The sequence below is a fragment of the Sphaerodactylus townsendi genome, linkage group LG02 (assembly GCF_021028975.2).
Source record: "Sphaerodactylus townsendi isolate TG3544 linkage group LG02, MPM_Stown_v2.3, whole genome shotgun sequence".
Classification (NCBI taxonomy): domain Eukaryota; kingdom Metazoa; phylum Chordata; class Lepidosauria; order Squamata; family Sphaerodactylidae; genus Sphaerodactylus; species Sphaerodactylus townsendi.
This window is the reverse complement of record NC_059426.1, coordinates 1,128,307-1,154,530: the sequence shown is the minus strand read 5'-3', so window position 1 is coordinate 1,154,530 and position 26,224 is coordinate 1,128,307. Positions and strand designations below refer to the sequence as shown.

Here is a 26,224-nt window from a genome sequence, read left to right as displayed (position 1 = left end):
GTATTTGGGTTTGATGGCCAGACAGAGGAGCTTGCTTGCAAGTGCCCAGGGTGGGAGTCAACAGTTGGTGTAACATATGTTGTTGTTGTTGTTTTTAAAGAAAGGCATATAAAATATGGGCATTTATTAGGGCCAGTGACTTATTTTTGATGATGTCTTCACTTACAGTATCTGTCTGGGTGTTTGCATATCTCTCCCTTTTAAAAATCAGTCCACTATTTCAAATAATAGCAGAGACAGGGGAGCAGAGGGCTTGTTTTTGAACCTGTCGCTGTGTGCTCTTGTGTCACTTACTGAGGACTCTTGAAAGAAAGAATAAGCACCGTTTAGCAGTTGGTGAGTTATTGTGTTTTGTGGTTGCTTCCCTTGGGTTGTGTATCCTTACATCCAGTCGCCCGTTTCTTGGACCTTGGGGTTGTTCCTCTGTTCTCTTGTATCTTGCAAAAGCAGGATAAATTCATGATCACTCCTTTAATCCTTAACGTGTGTAAACATTCATGGGAGTGCATTTGGAGGGGTGGGGGAAGGCAACGTTACATTTCTCGTGCCAGGTGCAGCTACGGGGCGGGGGGGGGGGGGGGGAGAAGAAAGCCTTTGCCTAAATCCAGTCGTTGCAGTTAAATCCTAGAATGATCGGGAGGACTGTGCAGTGCCGCAGTGTCAGATGTTCTTAGAAGTCAACGGCTGAGGCTCGGCCATGTGGAAGAGCCTCCTCTCATGACCAGAAAACAACCCCATACTCTTTTGTTTTGTCGTGTTGTTTTGTCATAAGAACATAAGAACATAAGAACAAGCCAGCTGGATCAGACCAAAGTCCATCTAGTCCAACTCTCTGCTACTCGCAGTGGCCCACCAGGTGCCTTTGGGAGCTCACATGTAGGATGTGAACGCAATGGCCTTCTGCGGCTGTTGCTCCCGATCACCTGGTCTGTTAAGGCATTTGCAATCTCAGATCAAAGAGGATCAAGATTGGTAGCCATAAATCAACTTCTCCTCCATAAATCTGTCCAAGCCCCTTTTAAAGCTATCCAGGTTAGTGGCCATCACCACCTCCTGTGGCAGCATATTCCAAACACCAATCACACGTTGCGTGAAGAAGTGTTTCCTTTTATTAGTCCTAATTCTTCCCCCCAGCATTTTCAATGAATGTCCCCTGGATCTAGTATTGTGAGAAAGAGAGAAAAATGTCTCTCTGTCAACATTTTCTACCCCATGCATAATTTTGTAGACTTCAATCATATCCCCCCTCAGCCGCCTCCTCTCCAAACTAAAGAGTCTCCAAACGCTTGCAGCCTCTCCTCATAGGGAAGGTGCTCCAGTCCCTCAATCATCCTTGTTGCTGTCTTCTCTCTGCACTTCTTTCTACTTCTTCAATATCCTTTTTGATATGCTTACCAGAACTGGACATTGTGCACTCCAAGTGCGGCACCACCACCGCTTTATACAAGGGCATGACAATCTTTGCAGTTTCCATTATCAATTCCTTTTCTAATGATCCTGTGCATAGAGTTTGCCTTTTTCACAGCTGCCATGCATTGAGTTGACATTCCCATGGAACTATCAACTAAGACGCCTAAATCCCTTTCCTGGTCTGTGACTGATAGCACTGACCCCTGTAGCGTGTATGTGAAGTTTGGATTTTTTGCCCCTATGTGCATCACTTTACATTTTGCTACATTGAACTGCATTTGACATTTCTGAGCCCACTCATCCAATTTATCAAGGTCCGCTTGGAGCTCTTCGCAATCCTTTGTGGTTCTCACCACCCTACATAATTTGGTATCATCTGCAAACTTGGCCACCACGCTACCCACCCCTACTTCCAGGTCATTTATGAATAGGTTAAAGAGCACTGGTCCCAAAACGGATCCTTGGGGGACACCACTCCCGACATCTCTCCATTGTGAGAACTTCCCGTTTACACCCACTCTTTGTTTCCTGTTTCTCAACCAGTTTTTAATCCATAGGAGGACTTCCCCTCTTATTCCTTCATTGCTGAGTTTTCTCAACAGTCTCTGGTGAGGAACTTTGTCAAAAGCCTTTTGGAAATCCAAGTAGACAATGTCCACAATGTCCACAATGTCAATGTCAATGTCATGTTGACTCCTATTTCCCTTTCCCCAGGTATTCTATGCAGGAAATGTATGACGTGGTGGCCGTTGTCAGTGAATACAAGAACTTTGTTCCTTGGTGCAAAAAGTCTGATGTGCTGTCAAAGCGTTCCGGATACTGCAAAGCGCGCTTAGAAGTTGGGTTCCCCCCTGTCTTGGAGAAATACACTTCAGTGGTGACGCTAGTTAGGCCTCACTTGGTTAAGGTAAGGTTTTATTTAACAGTAACTTGCCTAGTTCCTTTGGAACAATGCCCAAGAATGTGCAGTGACTGGAGCATCTCCCTCTCAGATTCAGGCCACATCCCAAATGTGGCCCTTGGTTTTCCTTGCCTGTTTCCTTTCACTGGGGAGAGGATTTCTAGGAGGAATGGTGGCATGAAATGTAAGAGGCCGGGCTGCATTTAGTTGGGAAGGTTTGGGTTGCCCCACTGGGCTGAACAGCGTGCTGCTGATGGATTCTGGCTCTGTCCTTCCAATTGCAATCTCGATTCATCAATCTGTAGGTTAAGGGAGGGCCTTGTGAACAGAGATGCAATCATTTAGTTGCCCTGGGTCTCCTAGAAGCTGCTGTTCTAGGAAGTGACCTCTGACATCCCACTATCACCCCCCCCCCCTCCAAATTTTTTTGCTTCTGATCACAGTACTTCACTCTTTTGTAACTGTCTAGTCTGGGCTGGGCAATCCCTGGGGGATTTGGGGGTGGAGCCAGAGTGGGGCGGGACTTCAGTGGAGTATGTTGCCATGGAGGTCGGCCCTCCAAAGCAGCCATTTCCTCCAAGGAGGCTGATTTTTAGTTTGCAGGCCCTTTCTGCACAAATCTTCAGTTTGCAACCGGTGCATGTCCACCCGCAGCCCCGCGAAATGATTCCTGGCCACTATTACATGTTTTTCCCATGGTTTTTCTTTTTGGGTTCTGTGTTGAATGAATGCTTCCATGCCTCATTCTGCATGCTATACTCCTCGTATACTTGATGCCTCAAAGATTGCCCCCCCCCCCCCATAAAAGAACAAACAGTAATGCTGCAGATACAGGCGAGGGGGACGGAGTGAGCTCAGGAGGTGGAGCCCGGGAGGAGAGTGGGAAATGTAGTCAATAGATCACACAGCAACTGAAGACATTTTCCAAACATTTCAACCAGAGAATCGTTTAGAGGGGATTCATTTAAAATGTTTTGAGGCTGGGAACATTTTGGCAAGCAAAGGGGGATAAAAACCATGCGGAACTCCATGGAGGAAACGTTTTATTTCCTGCCTCAAAATGTTTTAAAATATTTGTGCAGAAAAGCCTGGTGATCAGCTAGAATTCCAGGTCTTCAGGCCACACTTGGAGGTTGGCAGCCCTCTCAGGTCTTTCTTGTCAGATGTTTCCTGCCTTCTGCCTGTGCTGTTTCCTTTGTTTCTTTGGAGCTGCCTTGGCTGGCCCCAGAAAGGGGCGGGGGGGGGGTGCCTAAACTGGCAAGGCCACAGTGGGGGTAAAGTGGCTGCTGTGGGATGGCTTATGAGGCCCATGAGCAGTTGAGGCTCCCCTCCCCCCACCTGTGATTTCAACCTGGCCTGGCCTGGCCAGATCAGGAGGTCACCTGAGTTGTGAGGCCGATAAGCTCCCTCATGGGCCACATGTTGGATACCCCAGTGTAGGGGAAAACCTTGAAAATCTCACTTGTTGCTGAAACCTGGGTGTGCCTTTTCCTATGTTTTGGGCTTTCTTACACATTGGTTGATGCACTCTTCATGCACTTTAGCAATCCCTTGCAAGTGGATTTTGCTATTTCACACAGTAAAGTCTAGTTACAAGGTGGATTGAAAGTACATTCTTCAGGGTGTGGGGGAGTGTTTTCTGCTTCAAAGGCAGATGAAGAGGCCATCTGCATAACACCAATTTCAGAAATAAAAAATATTTCGCTGAAAACTCATAAAGTTAAGCGATAATTGAGTGACAACATCTGAGCAAAGGAAAATAAAATCGGCAGTCAAGGCATCCAGTTTCCCAGGCCTGAAATGGACCGGGCAGGAGGCAGGATGCTCTTCACGCTTCCCGTGCTTTTTGTTTGGGCTCTGTTGGTCTTCTCTCTGTCAGCATGAGGACTTTTCCCCTTAAGATCTCTCATGCTTCTCCCTTCCTAAAAACGTATGAGTATTCTTTCTGACCTCCCTAAGCACTCTGGTCTTACAAAGCTCCCCATCTCTGGCCTCAAGTCCCTTTCCCAGCCCTACCTCAAGGGTCGTTATTTAGAAGGCATTTGCGTCCCACTGTTTCCAAACCCAAGAACAGCTCTGTTGTCTTTCTGGCTTGCTTTGTCAACATATGAATTACCATCCTGTCGGGAGAAGCTAGGAGAGAAAAAACATGTTTTGGAACCCTTGGCCTACATGTAAAGACAGGTTTATGTTTGGCATCTGAGAGTTCCTGGCCCACAAAGTCAACCTTCACTGGTTGTGGTGGGTTTTCCGGGCTGTGTGGCCGTGGTCTGGTGGATCTTGTGCCTAACGTTTCGCCTGCATCTGTGGCTGGCATCTTCAGAGGTGTATCACAGAGGGAAGTCTGTTACACACTGTGTCCAGAGAGAAGGAAATGTTTAGTAGGTTATATATTGTCCATGTCCCAGGGTGGGGAACCAATCAGTAAGTGTTTGGTTGGAACTTGTTATGCAAAGATGTGGTTGATAGTGTTGTATTATGGGTGGGGTTTATCAGCCCAGGGAGTGATTCACATTTTCATGCCCTGCAGCAGCACCAGTATTGGTGAATGCAAATCCTGTGTTTGGGTGGAGTCCATTGTTCATGAATTTAGCATGCCCTTGGGGTTTGCTTTTGGTGTTTTTAAGTACTGGTAGCCAAGCTTTGTTAATTCTCAGAGTCTCTTCTTTCCTGTTGAAGTTGTCTTGGTGTTTGTGAATTTCAATGGCCTCCCTGTGCAGTCTGACATAGTAACCTTCTGAATTATCCAGAATTTCAGTGTTTTCAAATAAAATGTTATGTCCAGTTTTATATAAGACATGTTCTGCAACTGCAGATTTTTCAGGATGGTTAAGCTGGCAATGTCTTTCGTGCTCCTTAATACGAGTGAATGCTGCGTTTTGTGGTTTCTATGTAGACCTTTCCACAGCTGCAGGGTATGCGATAGACTCCTGCAGAAGTGAGGGGGTCTCTCTCGTCCTTTGCTGAGCGTAGCATCTGCTGTATTTTCCTGGTAGGCTTGAAGATGGTTTGTAGGTTATGTTTCTTCATCAGTTTCCCTATTTGATCAGTGATTCCCTTGATGTATGGTAGAAATATTTTTCCTGTGATGGGCTGTTTCTCCTCAGTCCTCTGGGTTTCTCTTGGTCTTAAAGCTCTTCTGATTTCTGTTGTGGAGTAGCCATTAGCCTGCAGAGCCCAGTCTAGATGATTGATTTCATCAGGGAGGAGGTGAGGTTCACAAGTTCGTTTTGCACGATCTGTCAGAGTTTTGATTATACCCCTTTTCTATTGTGGATGTCTGTTGGAGTTTTTATGTAGATACCGGTCTGTGTGAGTTGGTTTTCTGTATACTGTGTGGCCCAGTTGATGGTTGGGTTCTGGACCACTTTCACAGCATCCACCCAAACATCCAATTTACCAGAAGCTGAAAAAGAAGGGAAACTGCCTTTCTTAGCTGTCTTGGTCTTTTGCAGATTCTACAATTACAAAGTCTAAAATACAATACACTGACCTAGAGTCTGCTCCACAGTCCCCAAGCAGTCCCCCTGTGCCGCCGCCCTTCAGCCACTGCCTTGGGTGACTGGGAGAACTCCTGTTGCAGCTGCCAGACCCCACCCCCATTGGCAGCTGTTTTCAGTGGGGTGCGTGGGGAAGGACTCTCACTCCTTTCCATGGGCAGCAGGTGGCAGCTCACCAGGTCTACTTCTGCTTGGCTGGCTGGCTGGCTGGCTGGCAGGCAGGCAGGCAGGCAGGCAGGCAGGCAGGCAGGCAGGCAGGCAGGCAAACCAACAGGGAGGCTCTGTCCCAGGCAGGGCAGAACAAGCTGGCATTTGTGTTCACAGCATAAATGGAAGAGGAGATAAAGATCCGGGTCTGAAGCTGGAGGTGGATTCGAGTAGGTCACTGGGTCAGTCTGAAGCAGTAAAAGAAGTGTGCACGCACACAAAGATTTGTACCCAGAATACAACTTGGTTGTCTTGGTTTGGACGCAAAACTTCTTTCTTAAGCCAGAGGGTTTTTGACTCAAATATGGAAATGTTCAAACCATTTAACTTTCTCCCAGGCATCCTGTACAGATGGGAAGCTGTTTAATCACCTGGAAACTGTGTGGCGCTTCAGTCCAGGGATCCCTGGCTACCCGAGGACGTGCACCCTGGATTTTTCAGTGAGTACGAGAACCATGCTCAGGGTTGGAGATTGACACAGACATTTCAGTGGACATCATCATGGGATACAAACTGCTTTAGTCCTGCTGTGGAAGCTCATCATGTCTGTCTCAGTTAGTGGGAGCAGCCAGGAGTTTCAGTTCCCCCAGCTATCTTGAGGTCAGCCACGGTGAACCTCCTGGTGGTCCTGCCATTGTGGAATTGGGGTTTTTGGCCCTGGCTCCTGCCTGGCGGAGTGCTCTGCCGCCTGACATCAGGGCCCTGCGGGGTTTGATGCAATTCCACAGCGCCTAAAAAGCAGAGTTGTTCTGCCAGGCTTTTGGTTGAGGCCCAAAAATTGAAAACTGAAATAGAAATTGTAATTATTTCACTCTTAATTGCACTTGTTGCTGGCCCAGATCTATAATCCCTATTTGCTTTAAATGGCATCTGTTGTCGGTTTCATGTTAAGCTTTTAGTTGATTTTAATTAAATGTATTTTAATTATTTTAGATTGGATTTTAACTTTTATAACTGTTTAATTGTTTATTTAACCAAATTTAATATTATTACTAATGTAAGCCACTCTGAGCCCTTGTGAGGTGTCACACAAATCGAAATAAATAAATAAATAAATCTATTTCTCTTTAAGCTGGTAAAGATTTCTGGTCTACAAATTGTGAAGACAGGAAAAAAACTTTATGCCGAGCAAGCCCAGTGGGGGTTATTTTTTAACTCATCATTAAAAGCTTTACATCTTTTCCAGAAAAATTTGGTCCAAAGACCTTCAGTCTTTGCCATGAAGAGTTAGGCACGTCCCACAGGGTTTATTTTTATTGGTTTCCTCTGACTAGGCAATCCCCCCTGCACCATAACACAGTCTGCTTTTTGGAAATCCCTTAGCTGTCAGGAGTGGCTTCCATACATTGTGGAGATAAGGGTGTGGGCAGCTCTTTGAAAGATGTGGAGTGGGGGACTCAGCTGCCCCCGGGGGTTTGGACCATATTGCTGTTTCTTCTGGGGGAAAAGAAGAGAGAATCATCATTTGTCAATAAAGATTATGCATTCCAGTGTATCATTTGTTTCTCTGATCAGAAGACGTCGAGTGAGCATTGAATATGGTGAAGGACAAAATTTGTACTAGAATGACTATCAGCAGAAGGGCGGGCAGCAGAGGACAGCTCCTCAGCAGCTGCAGCTGCTGTAATGTATTGTATGGTTTTAAGAGTCTGCAGCTGTTGCACTGTAATTGGTAATTAGTAAGTGTGTTATATTGAGCACAGCTGCAGAGTGATTTTAAGCTATGTGTGAGTAGCAGCTATGGAATAAAGTACTATGTTTTGTTCCTCCGACTCCTGTTTCTTGAGACATGACAATTGGCGACGAGGATAAACTTATGACGAGTCTAGCAAGTTTTGTGAAGCAAGGACTGTGAGTAAATTATGGCCTTTCAAGGGCAGCTGGAACAGTTTAATTTGGAGTTTCCTTTGGAGTGGCAGAGTTATGAGGCCCGATTGGAATTTTATCTTCAGCAAATGGTATAACAGATGAGAGGAAAAGAGCCGTGTTTTTGACCCTCTGTGGTGAAGGGGTGTTTGACCTAGCCTCTCAGCATTGGTAGCGCTGAGAGACTTATCAATAACCTGCAGCTTGTAGAAATACTGACTGCATTAAGGAACCATTTCGTGCCCCCCAACCGTCAGAAGTAAAAAAAAGCTAGACGTAGTGTTTTTTTTTTTTTATAAACATGATCAGGAGGGGACTAGAAAGCATTACAGATTATGTTGCAGTCTTACGGCGTTTAGCACAACAATGTAATTTTCTCCAATTTGGAAGAAATGTGTGGGGATCGTCTGGTCTGTGGCCTGAGAGGGGCACCATTGCAAAAGTTGCTGCTGGCAAAGACAGGACTTGACTTTTCAAGCAGCATACCAAGAAGCCTTGAATTTTTGAACTTGCTGCAGCCTCTGCACAAAGGGAGGTGCGACAAACCAGGAGCCCACAAGGATTACAAACCTTGTGCTTGCAGTGGGACTATAGACCCAGGTAATGGTGAGACCGGGGACACAGCATGGTGCAATGAAGATGGGAGAGACCACCCACAGCAAGAGGGGAGGGATGTTAACAGAGAGGAAATGTATGAGTTGTGGTGGGCCCCATGAGAGAGAAAGGTGTAAATTTAAAGAGGCTGCAATGTAACCTGTTGTAAGCGTTGGGGGCATGTGGGAGAGTGTGCACAGAGAAAAAAGGCATCAGGGACCAAGAAGACATGTTTGACTCATCTACTACACACTCTGTGGATGCACCTTGCCTGTCCCCATGTGGCTAGCCATTGGCCAGCCCCCACATGAGCAGTGCTTGATGGAGTGACTACGCAGCTGATGCCAATTAACCACGATGCAACCCGAGATTCAAGCGTAAGTTGTAGGCATTGCAGGGTCAGGGATGGCCCTTATGTGTAGGAGGTGGGATTCTGGGTCAACATTCTCCATCGTTTCATGGGACACTTGCATTTAGGCAGAGGGTGGTGGACAGACAGTGTGACTGCACTTTGGGACATCAGGGACCTTAGGTACCTGTGGTTGGCATAATGTAATGTCTTCATGTAAAAGATATCATATGTTTGATGGATGTTTTAGGAAATTATTAATAGTGGAACGGAGGAGGACTGAGCCTCTTGGGAGTTAGACTAGTTTGGGAGGAGTTAGAATTACCAATTACACAAATTCATAGGAGGTTAGCAAGTTAACATACAGGAGGTGCTAGTGGAAGAATTTAAAGAGTGTAATGTTTGCTGAGGGACTAGAAGGGCATTGTAAGGGTGCCATGCCATTGTATCTTGATCCTTCAGTCACCCCAATAAATCCTAAAATCGCATACATTATTCCATTTGCTTCCTACTCTAAAGTGGATGCAGGGGCTAGGTCGGACATTGGGAATGTGGAACCAATTAAGTACCTGCAAGTGGTAAATACAAAATTAGGAAACTCCAAGTTTGGCATTTGAAACATTTGGGGATGTGCTGCAGTTGTACAGAATTTAAGTGCACATTCAACAAAGGCATTACAGAAACATCCGTACCAAAGTGCCAGTTATCCAGTCAGTTGTTATAGCATTGGCATGGGGAAAGGACTTTGCAAAAGTGGATCTAGCACTGGCATACCAACAGCTGGAAGTGGACGATGACATTGCAGAAGCCCAGGCTATAGTGACTCCACAAGGCATTCAAGAGTAAAAGCAGCTGCAATTTAGGTAAGTGAGTGTAAGCTCCTAGGATATTCCAGAATTTGATGGAAGAAATATTAAGAAACTTGCAGGGAGTCATACAGTGTTTTGACATGTATTCATAGTAGGTGCAACTGAGGGAGAACTGATGGCGGAGTGAAGAAATTACTGCAATGCTAAAACACTGATGTAGGGTTACTGATGTCAAAGCGTGAAAAATGTGTGTTTGGAGTATTAAGCGCAAGTACAAGTTTTTAAATTTTATGGTAGATGCAAGGGGAATCCATGACATCAGCAAAGGTGAGGAGCCATCCAGGATGCCCCAGCACCACAGTCAAAACAAGAGCTACCGGTATTTTTAGGTTTGCTAAATTTTTACCATTCATTCTGCCAAAGCCTTAAGGCCACAGTGTAGGAGCCACTGCACCGTTTAATAGATAAAATGGGCAGTGTGGCAGTGGACAAGTCAGCATGAGAGAAGGCATTCCGAGATGTCAAAAGATTATTGTCATCAGAAGGTGTATTAGTTCATTTTGATGAGAGGAAGCCATTGATTTTGACGTGCGATGGTACCATTGTGGAGTTGGAGTGATGTTGAGCCATCAATTGGAGGGATATCACGGGAAGCTCCAATTGCGTATTATTCTAGGGCGTTGTCTGCAGCGGAAGCGTAATTATCATAAAATAGATAAGGAGGACATTAACAATAGTGGCTGGGGTTAAGAAGTTTCATGATTACATTAATGGGCGACCATTTTGTGATTGTTACAGACCATAAACCTTCTATTTGGGATTATTTTCCCTCAAAACAGACACACCACAGATGTGTCCCCTGGAGATACTTTCTGCGGTGGGCAATGTTCCTGAATGGCATATGATTATGTCTTACAGCACCAGTCCCGGAAAGAAAAGTGGGCATGTAGATGCGTTGAGTCGCTTACTTACCAATTACAAAGGGAGGAGGAAGGTGCACTACACTTTTGGGACAGGTTTTGATGTTGGAATCATTATCAGGGCCTCCAGTGCAATAACAGAAATAGCAGAGAAAGTCAGCCGGGACCAAGAGTGCTTACCCGGAGTCTTGAATTGGGCATGGAAAGGGTTAGCCATTAGAGTGTTAAGTTAGAGGAAAAATTGAATAATACATTTTGGAATGAGGCAGCATGAGATATCTGTCCCACAAGAGGGGGTTACTTACTGTAGGGAAATAGAGTGAGTGATCCCAATAACTGGGATTAGGTTGCTAGAGGCCTTGCATGTAGGGCACCCACAGGTTGGTGAGAATGAAGGCATTGGCCACGTAGTTATGTGTGGTAGGCCAAAGATGGATATGAGAGTGAAGAATGGGCAGCCAGGTGCAGGGAGTGTCAGATAGCAGCGACCTGCCCCACCTATCAAACCTACCTATCAATGATAGGAGTCCACCAAGGGTGGTCAAGATTAGAATTTTATTGATTTTGCAGGGCCTTTCCAGGAACCAGGTGTTTCTCATTATGAGCAGTTTCATATTGTGAATGGCTAGTAGTAGTACCAGTAATGTCAATGACATCACTGAAACAGTAATTAGGGCACTCTGCATTAGGATTATTTGCAACCCATAGCCTCCCGGATACGGTGAGTATGGGATAATGGGACAGCGTTTATGCATGAGGAGTTTAAATTATTCCTGGCTAATGAATTATTTATTAAGCCAGGGCATAGGCCCCTTGTCAAGCTAAACTCTGAATGGGCAGGCAGAAGAAAGGATAGATACGTACAACAAAAGGATGCATTGCTGTGAATAGTAGAGGAGGATTGGCACTTTTTTTTTTTTTACGTCCAGTTGGTAATTTTTTATTAACACAACACATAACACCGTGCACATGCACCGGGAGGAATCCTGCGGAGTTGCTAATAGATCGGAAGCTTTTGACGTTACGCTGGGCAGGTACATCCCGATTCAGTTATTGATAGTCCGCGAAAAGATGACCAAGTGTTAGAAGCACTTTTAGGACATTTGATAGGGATGACACGGTGTATGTCCGAAAGGAATTATAAGAACGAGTCCGTGTTGGGTCCCACAGCAGTTGTGAGGCAGCCAACAGGGCCCTTGCCATATAGGGTGGAAACCTCAGAAGGGGCAGGTGATCCACTTGAACATGTTGACCAAGTAAGGGAGAGAGTGGCAGGGCCAACGGTAGATCAAGAACCCCAGGTCCTTGAGGAATCTAAATTCAAGGGGGGGCAGATGGAGCTGCAGGATGAGGAAGCAGTAAATAGTCCAATTGTCCCCGAGGAACCTGGGGCGTTAAGGGCGCAGACGGAGATGCAGGATAAGGAAACAGCAAAGGGTCCAATTGTTTTACCCAGAGACCAGGATGGCACACAGACTCAGGAGCCAAATTTGGGGAGCTAGAGATGATCACTTAGCCGAGAATCCCACCAGATTAGCCACTGGGAGTTAGGAGGAAGGGGTGTAATGTGTTATATGTTTTTAAGAGTCTGCAACTGTGGCACTGTAATTTAGTAAGTGGTAAGTGTGTTACCTGTGGGCACAGCTGGCTAGAGTGATTTTAAGCTATGTGTGAGTAGCAGCTATGGAATAAAGTACTATGTTTTGTTCCTCCGACTCCTGTTTCTTGAGACATGACAGCTGCCATTTCTGCTTTCCGGCCACCTGTGCAGGTGTGCCCTGCAACCGGCAGTGTGGAAATGGGTGTGGCTGTGGGCCTGCTTGCGTGTCCCTGGTGGGGTTTCTGAACCTGCCAGGTCCGTCTTAAAAACTGGGAGCCGCATTAGTAAGGAAACAGACGTAATTCCTTTTGCAGCATACAGCTAACAGGCCCTTCTCCATTTAAGTACCAGTTAATCATAAAGGTTACTGAGGCTGCAACTCACAGGGCCATCACCACAGCGAAGCTGTTCATGGGGCTGGTGAGGCACGGCTGTTGGGGTAACGAGATCTGCAAACCACACACTGTGCTGGTCAAGGTGAGGGACCACTGTGGGTGTGTCCTAGTGCGCCTTGTTCCTGCACCACACACCTGCACTATGCTGTATGTTCATGCACCTCCCCGCCCCCATGTCTGCTGCACAATGCATGAATTCAGCAGTGCAGAAGAAACAGTTCATGCAACTCTGCAAAAGGCATTACCCGTGACCCTGCAGTGCATAAAAGTCTCCACGGCTGGACCTGATGTCCTGGCAGCAAAGCTGGAAAAAGAAAGAAGCAGCCTGTTAAAACAACAGGGAAACATTTCCAAAATCATTTCGCTTCGTGTGCTTTTCCCTTGTTGCGTAGGGATCTGTAGGTGGTAGACTGCAAAAGCCAGTCAGATTTGGGTTCCCCTGTTGTTCTCTGGCCAAAATTCAGATGTTTGGCACAACCACAGGGACTGGTAATGTTTAGTGTGATGTGGACACAGAGAGGTGTTGTAAAGAACCTCGAAGGACCCGAAATTAAGCAACTTAGAACAGTTCGTTATTTCATAAACTTCAGGAGTCGCAATACACGGAATGCAGATTCTGACTTTCCCCGAATCAGGGTGCCTCTTTTACGGGCAAAACGGCTCCTCCCAAAACTGTAAGGAATTCCATAGAGCAGAAATAAAAGGCTTTGTTGGTTGAAAGACCGTTTATTCAGACATCTTAGAAAGCTCACGTACATGGCGTGGCAAGATGGGAATCTTCCATAGACCCACAAGACAGCACTTTCTCCGTCGCCCCCTCCATTTCTCCCGTCCCATTCCTCATGGGAACGGCAATGCCTCATCTCTCAAGTGAGATAAGGCCTCTACCAGAGAAATGTAAGCCGATTCTAGCCCCATCGCCCGAGCTCTAGGAATCCACTGCCAGGCTGCAGCCAGCTGTGCCGAGAATCAACACCATTGAAACCTTTACACTCCTACTTCCCCTAAAGAGAACGCTTCTCCTCCCCTGGTTTGTGTGGGAAGGTACGATGGAAAGCAGAAATAAGGGAGAGAGCGTTAATATTTTCTCAAGATACACCCATTGAGTTATAACCAATGGAATACCCCACCCAGGAAGCCAAATGTACCAAGCGTTCTTGGTTAAAGCGAGAGTCCAGGATAAGCGTCAATTTCATAATGCTTGTAGCCATCAATTATAGTCGGAGGGAATTATCTCCGGAGTGCATTACCAAAGAGCAGCCAGGAGGCGGGAGCCTCCTTAGAGTAAACTGGAATGAAAGAGACAGGATGTATATTACTTAAGGAATTAGGCAGATCCTAACCGGGCGAGTAACATCATTAATCGCTTTTGTAATTCCTAAAGGTCCCACGAATTTTTTGCCCAGGGACGAAGAAATTTATACTGCGTCTCTGAGATTTTTAGTGAACAAGTAAACCCAAGCCCCAACCTGCATAAAAGGGGAAGTCAGTCCGATGTTTATCCATACTGGAACTTTTTGGGAATCTTTAGCTTATATGCAAAGCAGTCCCAGAACCGTTTTCCACCCCTCAGCCAGAGATGAGAATCCCACTGCTGGAATTCCCTGGAGGGATACAGCGCCTCCGCTTGAGTAGTTAGAACCCAGCAATTCAGAAGGAGGCTGATAGACCCTACAATCTCAAAGGGGGTTTTTGCGTACTACTATGAGCGGCATTGTTATAGGCATATTCCATAAGCCGGAATTAAATCGCACCAGTTGTCTTGGCTGATAGTTGGAGTAACGCTCGCGTAAATGCCTATTCAAGAGTTCACCTTTCTGACTCACCGTCGCTTTGAACGTGGTAGGGGGCTGACAACCGCTTGAAGGTAGCCCCTAACAGACCCAGGAAAACCTTCCAAAATTTTGAAATGGTGGGAGCCCTTGGTGAGGACACCTGCCTTGAGGGGGGAGGAGTGTAGGCAATTTATATATATTGAATGAACAACCATGTAGTTGGGAGCTTGAGGAATGGAGGTGCAGAGGATGAAATGGAGCATTTGGAAAAGTGGGTCCACCACCACCCTGGAGACTATGTTTCCCTAGCTCTCCATTTGGTGAATCCGTGGTAGAATCCATTGAGATGACTTCCCAGGGGCGGGAGGCTGACAGGGAGAGGTTTTAACAGTCCATACAGGAGAAACTTTCCCGGGATGGATTTGGCCTCCGCTTTCCAAACAGAGCACCCCTTGATATAAGCCTCAGTAATGTAACTGCGCATGTAAAGCCACCAGAATTGGCCAGCGGAGCTAAGTGCAGCGTCTTGAGAAAACCAAAATGTCCAGCTGAGCGGGCATCATGGCAGGCTTCGAGAACCTGCTTGCGAAGGGGGGGAGCACGTACCAACAATTTCCCAGCTTCCAAACACCATTCACACTAAAGCATGGTTAGGAGTCCACCTTCCTCCGCCAGCAGCTCATGAAGACCCGCCTCCCTCGGGGGACTCCCACTTGGAAAGGGGGGGAGACAAGACTAGGAAGCGGCGTTGGAGGAGAGGCGGATGTCTGGGATCGAGTGACGGCCAACCCCAGTTGGGAGGGGGAGAGGTTAGTGCTTGTGGGATGTCTAAATAAGGCAACTCCACCCCCCCCCCCCTAGGAAGTAGCGACAGCGCATCAATAGTTTGTTAGTTTTTCAGGAGAAAAAATGGGTGATGTGAAGGAAAAGCAGCAGGGAAAAGAAATCGGACTAGCGTGGTTATTTTACGAACACATTTTGAGGGGGGTAGAGAGAGCAAGCTAAGTTCTTGTGATCCGACCAAACCTGGAAGGGGTGTTTAGCCCCCTCAAACAGTGACGCCATGAGTGGAAAGCGCTGCCTTGATGGCAGCAGTCTCTTTATCCCTCTACGGTCGATGTTGAGCTCTGCGCCGGAGAATTTTTTGGATAAATAAGCACACGGAACAAGCCTACCGCATTTTTATTTCTCTGCAATGGGACTGCGCCATGCGCCATATCCGAAGCATCCACGTGAACCACGAAGGGAAGGTCTAGGTCCGGGGTGCTTTAAGACCGACTCGGTGGTGAAAACCCGATTTCAAAAGCTGGAAGGCTGTTTGACATTCTTGAGACCAAAGGGAGGGGAGCCCTGAGCTTGGCAGCTTGTGAGTCTTTACCTTTGATGCGTAATAGGTCTGTGAGTGGAAGGTTGAATTCAACTGAAACCCAGGGTATAAAGTTACGATAAAAATTAGCAAACCCTAGGAAAGATTGCGTAGCTCTTTCCGGTTGGGTAGAACTAGCCATTGCTGGACTACTTCAACCTTTACAGGATCCATTTTTAAACCAGGATGAGAGGATGCATAGCCCCAAATAGTCTATGGAGGGTTGAGTAGAAAGCAGCACTTAGACGGACTTTCGCGAAGAGGGAGTTGTATCGAGCAAAGCGTTGTAATGGCGCAAGACAAAACCTCATCATATTGTCCAAATTTGGTGTTGAAATGCTGTCAAATGCTCGTAGCCATGCAATTCTGACTCTGTAGTATGCTTCTCTCAGATCCGGCGGTAAAATTCATTACCCTTAGTATTCATCTAAAAGGTCCTTGATTAAGGGCGAGAATTATTTGATGGACATGGAGCAACATTTTAATCCCTGCGGTAATCGGTACAAAGTCTTAAGAGACCCGTCCTTCGCTAGCACAAACAGGACGGGAAGCCGAAAGTGCGTAGCTGTTTGGTAGCCCGTCATTATGAATCAGCGAGCGAGGTTTTTATCTAAGAAGGCACGGAGTTCTTTCCTCCCTCGTTAGGGCTCATGCGATTGGAACACTACCCTTTGGTAGCTGAGCCCCGGGCTGTAGTATGATTTTGCAGTCAAGGCCTCTATGGGGGGGTAATTAGTCCACATTCCCTGTTGCTTGGGCTTACTCTGAAAAGTCCTGGTAAGCTGGAGGAATGTCTGTGGAATTGAGAGCGCTTGGGGTGTGCACCGCTGAAGAAACCAAGTGTAAAGGATTCAATGGTGTTGATGGTGAAGTAACCTTGAGTGCATTCCACAGCCCGGGCGATGGGCCAGATGCATATTTGGGGGGGCACTTTATCTTTCGCAGCGGGAGATATGGGCCTCTGTTCCCATAGGAAGCAGGAAGGGAGGATGGGGTGACTGGTAATATAACCACCAGTAGCTACAAGGCGGGAAGGTATAGTAATTCCTGCCACTGCGTGTACTTGAGCTTTCTAAGATGTCTTAATAAATGGACTTTTACTCCCAAAGCCTTTTATTTCTGCGTCTATGGAATTCCTTACAATGAGATTTATCTCATTGGATGGGGGGTTCTCCCTCCAATTCATATGCTCTCCACAGGGGGGATCAGTGAATTCTAGAATCCGTTCCTTCCAAATAATATTTGGTTCATGTAACTTAATAACCATGGCATTGCCCAGGACAATGGAATGTTTGGCCACGGAGCAAGTATGAATAGACTAATCTTCTCCCAATGGTCCGAAACAGCGAAGGAGGACAGGTTGAGTTTTGACAGGATCGAGCGGGCCCCTCGGCTCTGAGTGGGCTACTGCGTCCATTTGTGTGAGCGGTATAGGCTTTGCCTAGGAGGAACTTCGATCCTAAACCGAGAGCTCTTCAGCCACTTAGGGAATTAGCATTAAGCAATGGGAGCAACCAAGAATCTCTGAGGGCCGAGGCTAAAATACGTGTATATGCCAGCAGGGTTGGCCAGCCAAGTCGCTTGAATAGTAATGGGGCTGCCTTCACTCACCCGCGCATCTGGGAGTAGGATCCACATCCATAGAAGCGCCGATGAGAGGCAGAACTGCCACCTCCCCTCTGCTCGGTGTCACCCTCATTGTAACGCTTTAAGAGCGGGAACCCGTTGGAGGAGGGCGGATCTCCGTGAGTGGCAGCAGAGGTAGGCTGATACAAGAGATTAGGTCGCGGTGGAGCTTCTGTTTTTTCGGGCAGTTGGCAACCAGATGGCCTAGTCCCCCATAATAAAGGCACAATCCCTGCTTAGGCGTGCGGTGGCGTTCAGAGAATTGGTTTCGGTTAGAAGGCGGCTGGGCTTGGCTTGCGAGTTGTAAAGGAGTGGTGAGTGCGTGAGTAAAGCGGGTTTCGGTAGCGGTCGCCCCCCCAATGGCGTAGTCAAGCGAGAGGCAGCTTCACTTGCGATCCAAGTCCCGATCCACTCAGCGATAGTGCAGCGGGATCTGAGGATCAGAAACACCATCTCTCGAAGTTTTACGTCGATGGCATCAGAGAAGTATTCACATTTCATGCGTTCAATTGCACTCCGGAGGATCCAGTCGAGGCAGCCCAGCTGCTTACGGAACTCCGCGACGAGCAAGAATTCAGCAAAAGAACGGTTGCCCTGTTGAATCCGAATTTTTATATAGATACGGATGGCTTCATTTTCCGAAGCGATCTGGATCTTGGAAGCGGAGCTCTTAGGAGCTTGAAGAAATGCAGCCACTGTCGCGAGTATCATCCACCGCCTGCAAGCTCAAAAAGGGTCACAAAACCCAGTCCAGCCGCCATGCCCGTCCAAGGACAGACCCGATGTCCCGTATTTTTTTTCCGCGTTCAGATCGAAATATAAGTCATCATATTCCCCTCCCATATGTGCATCGAGAGTTGCAAGATATGAAGTAAAGGGGCAGTTTAAAGGCGGTCCCATCGAAGCGGGCAGGGATGGGGGGCCTGGTAAGTATCACCTCTCCACGGCCCTTGGAACCGGCTTGAGGATTCAAGATGGTTGATGGTGAAGTAACCTTGAGTGCATTCCACAGCCCGAGCGATGGGCCAGCTTCATGTGAGGAGACTTCTATCTTCTTGGGGAGATGAAGACTCCGTTCCCATGGGAAGCAGGAGGGATGCAAATTGAATGGTGTTATAACCCGTACCAATAGCTTCTGGTAGGGAAGTGTCATTCCTGCCACTACGTGTACGTGGAGCTTTCTAAGATGTCTTAATAAAAGCGGACTTTTACATCAAAAAAGCCTTTTATTTCTTCTATGGAATTCCTTACATTGTAGCAGAGAGCCAATTCAATATATTCCTAGTACAATTAGGACCTCCTGAGTGTCTTGACGCTTGGAGGTTGAATGTTACTCTGGAAGATGCGGTAGCCCCCAAAGAGGGCTCCGACCTTTCCCTTCTGGATCTGGAGGAACCCGGCAGGAGAAGCGGGCCCACCGCTGGTGGCTCTTTCCCGATCCTCGTATCAACCGCGAGTCTTCCTTTGCATCTCCGTTGGAGCGAGGGGCGTGGCGGCTGACCATAGGGGACTTCCGCGGAAGGCGTTTAGGCTGTCTATGGATCGAGCGCCTGTGGATCGGATCTCTGCCCGTTTCCGTGTGGATTACAAACCTCAGATGCAACCTGTCATGGAGGAGACGGGCCTGACCACCTTTCATGCGGCAACCCAGGAATCCATTGAACGATTCCTGGACTTCGTATTTTAATGATGCTCCCAAAGAACCACCGTGGCACAGCACTGGGGCCCGTCCGAAGGATACTGGGACTAAACCTGGGATTGGGAGGGGTATCCGTGCTATCTTCCAATCGGACCCCCCTGATCCAGACAGCGACCGCACCTACCAGGAGGTGCCCCGGGGAGCCACCGGTGGCTCACGGTGTCTCCGATGTCTCGCTTCCAGAGTCCGAAGAAAGCCTGCACTCCCGGATCACATTTCCCTCTCCCATCGAAGGAGACCTAGGATGAGGAAATTAGGCGACTGCGAGATGCCCAAGAAGCATGGACCCGGGAGCGTCAGCTATATGGGAGGAGGAGCGGGCACAGTTGCAGCAAGAGCGAAACCTGCAGAGGGACCGGGAGCGGCAACGCAAAGTCCAGCTTCGAGTTGGACCGTGCCAAAGATGCACTCCAGCGACAATATGCTCAAAATCCTGTCAGTCCTTGGTAAAGTCCTGGAACACTCCAGACTGGATTTACAGCGGCAGCAGCGGCGTTCAGGCCCTGCTTGCGCAAAGCTCACTGAAGCTCTTAAGCGGAGACCCGAACTGGCTAAATTGGAGCGAGAAAAAAGCTGCTCTGCATGCGCGCCAGGATGCATTGACCACGCCAAGGAGAGGGAGCTGGCTGCGTTGGAGAGGGGAGCTAAGGGGACAGCAGACCAGGAAGCCCCAAGTTGGAGTCTATGCTGTTGCTGATCGCGCTGGCGCCAGGAGGGGCCGCGTGCCTGGAGTCCTGCCACCCCAAAGCCAGCCGAAGCGTACATGGCCCCCGATTCCGGCACCCCCCGTGCAACAGCTGCCTGCCCAGCCTGCTCAACCCGCGCAGCCACTGCCCCAGCAGGCGCCAAGAGCAAATGGAGCGGGGCTACTTCTCGGCCCCCGATGCCAGCCACGTTTCGATGGGACCGGCTTCCAAGCTTCCCTACTTCATTTTGCAACTCGATGCCCACTTGGAAGACTATGATGATTTATACAGCTCTGAGCGAAAAAAATCTGGGACTTCGGCTCAGTCCTGGATGGAGCAGCAACCCGATTAGTTCGTGACTCTTTTGGATTTGCAAGATGAAGACTCTGCGCCTGCAGTGCCCGCATTCCTCCAAGCCTTAGCGCGCTTTAAAGATCCAGGAGCGAATGAAGCTATCCGCACCATCAAAACTATCCAGCAAGGCAACCGCCCGTTTGCAGAATTTGCCACGTGAATTTAGATGCGGCTGGCTATGGGCTTCCTCCTGAGTGGCCTGAGCGGATGAAATGCGAATACCTATCGGATGCTGTAGATGACGAAGCTGCGTGAAGCGGTGTTTTTAATCCGGAGTTCCTCGTACTATTGCGGATTGGATCCAGTTGGGGTCCCCAGGTAGAGGCGTCTCGTTTGGAGATAAACGTGCCGGAGGGGCCAGCCCACGCTTAAAACCCACCACTGCGCCCACCAAGTCAAGCCCAGACGCCCCTACCCGAAACCACCTCTGAGCGCCCGTGCGCCGACTGGGATTTGTGTCTTTACTCGCGGGAGGCCAGGTCATCTAACCGCCAACTGTCCTAAGAAGCAAAAACCAACCGCTCCAGCCTCTGGCGCTCCATCTGCCAAGCCGCCCACGCAGATCAGGGCCTCCGGCGGGCTCGTCTAGAGCGGTCATCGAAGGCGACCCAGAGGAGGGGGAAGCAGCGTTTTGCCTTTCTTCAGCCCCCATGGACATGGGCCCGACTCTCCTGGCCAGCGGTGAGTGAAGGCAGAGCTCCCATTATTATTACTGTCCAAGCGTTTCTGGCCAACCCCGCTAAACACACTTTCGCATTATAGCCTGGGGCCCTTGTAGATTCTGGCTGCTCCCACTGTTTAATCGCGGCCCCAGGTGGCAGAGGAGCTAGGTCTGGACCAAATTCCCCTGGCTAAGCCCATACCATTCACCCAAATGGGCGGCCCAGCCCCTCGGGAGCGAAGGACCGGCCCGGATTCAAAACACAGCCGGTTCTCCTCCGTTGTGCCCGACCATTGGGGAGGAAAATTAGTTTTATTTTGAAGCCGGTAATGGCCAAGCACTCCATAGTTTTGGGCATGCCATGGTTATTACTACATGAACCAAAATTCATTTTGGAAAGAAAGGATCCTAGAATTCACTGACCCTCCCTGTGGTGAACACATGAATTGGGAAGAAAACCCAACGTCTCCTGACACACACCCCTCTCTGGCTTCCTCAGTGATTGCTCCCGATTCTATTGACATCCCACCTTCATATCAGGATCTAGCCAGAGTTTTTCAGAACCCAGGAATGTCCCGATCAGTTGCCACCCCACAGAGACACTGACTGCAAAATCGTTATACAACCAGGGGCGCAACTGCCCAAAGGTAGAATCTACCGCATGAGTCCCAATGAGGAGAAGGAACTCCGTGCCTTCTTGGATAAGAACCTCATTTCAGCGGAGTTCCATCTGGCCGAGCTACCAAACACACACACGCTGCTCCCGTTTTGTTTATGCAAAAAAAAAAAGATGGAGTCTTCACGGCTTTGCACAGATTATCGAGGTCTCAATCGCGGTCTCTCTGTGTCCAATAAATATCCTTTGCCTTTGATCAAAGGGACCTTTTAGATGCACTCGGCAAAGGCATTTTTACTAAATTGGACTTAGAAGCTTACTACAGGGTCAGAATTGCTGAAGGCTATGAACACTTGACTACGTTTAACACAAAGTTTGGACAGTTTGAATACTTGATAATGCCATTCGGGTTAAAGTGGGGCCCCCGGGGCTTTTATGGCCCTTATCGAAGTTCTCCATGATTTATTGTACAAAGGGAGTTGTGGTATGCTTAGATTGACATTTGGATTTACTCCACAAACCTTAGAAGAGCATGAAACCTTGTTAGTTCGAGAGGTATTGAAGCGCTTGCTCGACGAATTCTCTCTTTGCCAAACTCTCCAAATGCTGTTTTCACCAGACCTCCATTGACTATTTGGGTTACCGGATCTCGCCCGAGGAGGCTTGAAAATGGATCCTGCTAAAAGATTGGCGCCCAGTCCTCCAATGGCCTACCCCACCAACATAAAAGAGCTCCAATCTTTTCTTGGTTTTGCTAATTTCTACTCGTGACTTTATACCCCAATTAAGCTGAACTGACTCTCCCTCTCACAGACCTCTGCCAGCACTAAGGGTAAAGATCCACTGTCCATAGCCAGGCCCCAACATCCTGGTCTGAGAATTGTCAAACAGCCTTTCAACTCTTAAAGTCTGCGTTTACCACCGAACCTATCCTAAAACACCCTGACCCAGATCTCCCGTTTGTGGTTCACGTAGATGCCTCGGACAAAGCACTTGGCGCAGCCCTGTTGCAAAAAAAAAAAGATGGTAGGTTTGTTCGGTGTGCTTATTTGTCTAAGAAATTCTCTGGTGCTGAACTCAACTGGACTGTAGGGGATACAAAAGAGACTGCGACCCATTAAAGTAGCACTCTCCACTTCAGAAGCCACTGGCTGGAGGGGGCTAAACACCCCTTTCAGGTTTGAGTGGGATCCACAAGAACCTGGCAGCTCTTTCCCACCCCCCCTCAAGATGTCCACTTAAAACAACCCGTTGGGCCGATTTCTTTTCTCGTTTCTCTTTTACAGTCCATTTTTTCCCCGGAAAGACCAATAAACTGGCTGGCCCAGCTCCTGGCGCCCTACCCGGGGAGGGTGGAGCTGCCGAGACATTCCACGCATTCTCTCCCCCCCCCTCCCAGTTGGGGCTGGCTGTCACCCGATCTCAAACGTCCACTCCTCCTTCACCCCCCATTCCCAGTCTCGTCTCTCCTTTCCTGCCTCCAGCGGAAGAAGGTGACTCCCAATTGCGTTTGGAGAATGGAGTTTGGCGGAGGGGGGAATGTTGGTACGTGCCTCCCCCCCTCCGCAAGCAGGTTCTTGAAGCTTGCCACGATGCCCGCTCGGCTGGCTAAGATGTTCTCGTTCCTCCTCCCATAGCTGGCGTTCACGGGCCCACGCTTCTTGGGCATGTCGCAGTCGGGCCACTTCCTCGTCCCAATTTTCTTTGGACGGGAGGGGAAACAAATCCGGACCAGGAAAGGGGGGCCCCGGGCTTGGCGGACAGTGGATCTTTACCCTTAGTGCGTAAGAGGTCTGTGAGAGGGAGAGTCAGTTCAGCGAATTGGGGTATAAAGTCACGATAGAAATTAGCAAAACCAAGAAAAGGTTGGAGCTCTTTGCTTTCTAAGATGTCTTAATAAACGGACTTTTACATCCAAAAAGCCTTTTATTTCTGCTTCTATGGAATTCCTTACACCGCTGGGGCTGCGGTTGCACAGGTTGGGGCGGTGGAGCAGGAGGAGCAGGAATCGGGGGAGGCACGGGGCCTGGTGCCGCTGGTTCCCGTTGAGTAGCAGGACCTTGGAAGGCTGGCAGGGCCCTTGAGTAGCAGGACCCAGTTAAGGCTATTCGTCCTGATAGGGATGAGGCAATGGTGTCGGGAGCTCGAGGTAGCGGTGTAAGCGCTCCAACTTCGAGTCATCCTGTCCCGCTGCTTCTTCAGCTCCTGTTCTAAGGCAGCTAACTCCCTCTCTTTGCGAGATCCAAAGGCATCTTGATGCAGCGTGCAAAGCTTCACCTTCTCCCGCTCCAGTTTGTCAGAAGTTAGATCCCGTTGAATAGCTGCAGTCCAGTTCACCTTGCGTCCGGATGGCCTTAATACCTTAGCGTTGAAGTGTTCCAGGTCCATCCCTAGAGTGCTCTAGGACCTTATTGTGGATCGATAAATCTTGCATATATTGCCGTTGTACCAGCGTCTTTGGCTTCGGTCCAATTCCAAGTTGGGGCCCGTCTTTCGCGCTGTTGTTCCCGGATGCTTTTTGCAGGTTTTCAAGCTCCCCTTTTGCAGCTGTTCTCGTTCCTCCTCCCATAGCTGGGCGATTCCACGGGCCCACGCTTCTTGGGCATCTGCCCAGTCGGGCCACTTCCTGCGTCCCAATTTTTCTTTGGGCCGGAGGGGAAACAAATCCGGATGGGGAAGGCAGACTTTCCTCGGATTCTCCTCCTGGCGGAGTAGCACCTCCAGTCCACCGGCGGCCCAGCTTATTGTAGCGCCTCTCTGCTTGCATCAGCTACCCCTACGTCCGGGATCTAGATGGGCCAGATTGGAGTGTCGGCAAGGAGCCCCCTTCCCAATCATCGAACCCGATCTCGACAAAGGACCAATTGGTGGTTAACTGCAGTTTTAGGGCGGGCTCCGGTGCTATGCCACTAGGGGGGATTCTTAGGAGCATCCGCCGAAATCTGAGTCCAGGAATGCGTTCTATTGATTCCTGCGTTGCTGCATGAACAGTGGTCAGGACCATATCCTCCGAGACAGGGTGCCATCTGAGGTTTTTGTAATCCACACCGCAGCGGAGTAGAGATCCGGCTCCACAGAGCGCCCACGATCCATAGAGCAAGCGCCCCAAGCGTCTCATGCCACTCCGCGCGCGATGATGGCTTCCAGCGTCCCTCATCCCAGCGAAGTAAAGGGAAGACTTCGTGTCGAGGCGAGGGCGGGAGAGAGTTACCAGCGAGACCCGTTCCCCCACTGGTTTCTCCAAGTCATGGAAGGAAGAAGGCTCGGAACCCTGTATGGGGGGCTACCGAGCCTTCCTCATTTTCAGGAATATTCCAACCTCTGCATGCGGAACACCCAGAAGGTCCACTAGGGTTATAGAAGTAAATGAGGATTAGGATTCCTGCCACAATGTAAGGAATTCCCATGAGAGCAGAAATGAAGGCTTTTGTTGGTTGAAGAAGACCGTTTTATTCCAAGACATCTTAGAAAGCTCACGCATTACACGGCATTGCTTGGGAATGAAGTCTTCCGCCATGACCCACAGGGTTATAGCTTTCTCCGTCCCTTCCCCTCCCGCTTTCTCCCGTCCCATTCTTATGGGGAGCTGGCATGCTCATCTCTCTCCGTGAGATGATAAGGCCTCTGCCAGAGAAATCGCAGCCGATTCTGGCCCATCGCCCGAGCTCTGGAATCTACTCAAGGCCAAGCGGCTGTGCTGAGAATCAACACCATTGAAACCTTTACACGATAGAAAAACGGCAAACTTCAAACATATATGATGAGCGTAGACAGCAAGGTTAACTCCAGCAGCTATCCTGGGCATACAGCCCAGATCGTGGAATGTTCCAAGGCCAGGCTGGCTGAACCAAGGAAGCCACACATCATCAAGCCACCCTTACAGGTGTCCTCCTAGGAGCTGCACTCTGGCGGTGGAACCAACCTGTTGGAGGGCTGTTCTCTGACCCCTATTGTGAAACACCAATGAGCTGACAATGGATCGCCTCAGCCAGCCCTGGGGGCTGTGAGCAAAAATGAGGGACTCCTTTCCTCAAGCTTTGGACTTGCTATTCCTCAGATTTTTAGCACATTACATTGAATTACTGTAATTTGAGCTTCAATGTGGTGATTAAATGCTCAAAACCCCAGTGCAGCTAAAGTTACCGTATATACTCGTGTATAAGTTGAGGTTGCATATAAGTTGCATATAAGTTGAGGCACCTAATTTTACCACAAAAAAACTGGGAAAACTTATTGACTCACATATAAGTCGAGGGTGGGAAATGCAGCAGCTACTGGTAAATTTCAAAAATAAAAATAGATACCAATAAAATTACAGTAATTGAGGCATCAGTAGGTTAAATGTTTTTGAATATTTATTTCAAAGAAAAACAGTAAACTACCTGTGTAAGTGGAAAAGAGGGTCAACAAAAACAATATGGTCTCAACAATAACTTTAAAAGTACAAAAACCTTAGCTCAATCGACAACCAAGCTAAGACACAAGAGTTAAAATCCTTCAAAACTGGATTTTTGGTCAGGGGAGGAATGTTTATGTTAGCAACACCAACATTTCAGAGTATATTTAGGAGACCCTCCTGATGATACCACCCAGGTTTGGTGAAGTTTGGTTCAGGGGGTCCAAAGTTATGGACCCTCAAAAGGCTAGCCCCATCTAGCACCCACTTTGGGGATCCATAACTTTGGACCCCCTAAACCAGGGGTCCTCAAACTATGGCCCAGGGGCCAAATGCAGCCCTCCGAAAACATTTATCCGACCCGCCTGGTGTTTTTGCCACGTGCATCCACCTTCCTTTCAGGGGCTTCCTCTCGAGCAAGTGCACGTGCACTTGCAGCCTTGGAGACCTCGGTGCATGCAAATCTTTGCAAGGATCTTCTCAACCACAAGCCC

The 26,224-nt window shown here is 48.5% G+C and overlaps 1 protein-coding gene across 2 annotated transcripts in view; it reads left to right on the top strand.

Moving 5' to 3' along the window:
• Window positions 1–26,224, top strand: part of COQ10B (coenzyme Q10B) — a 44,288-nt gene that overhangs the window by 11,302 nt on the left and 6,762 nt on the right. For both annotated transcript variants that reach the window (XM_048483520.1, XM_048483521.1), the window contains exons 3-4: window positions 2,125–2,317; window positions 6,357–6,458. In XM_048483520.1, the coding sequence (XP_048339477.1) occupies window positions 2,125–2,317; window positions 6,357–6,458 (295 nt within the window). The remainder of the gene's footprint in view (window positions 1–2,124; window positions 2,318–6,356; window positions 6,459–26,224) is intronic.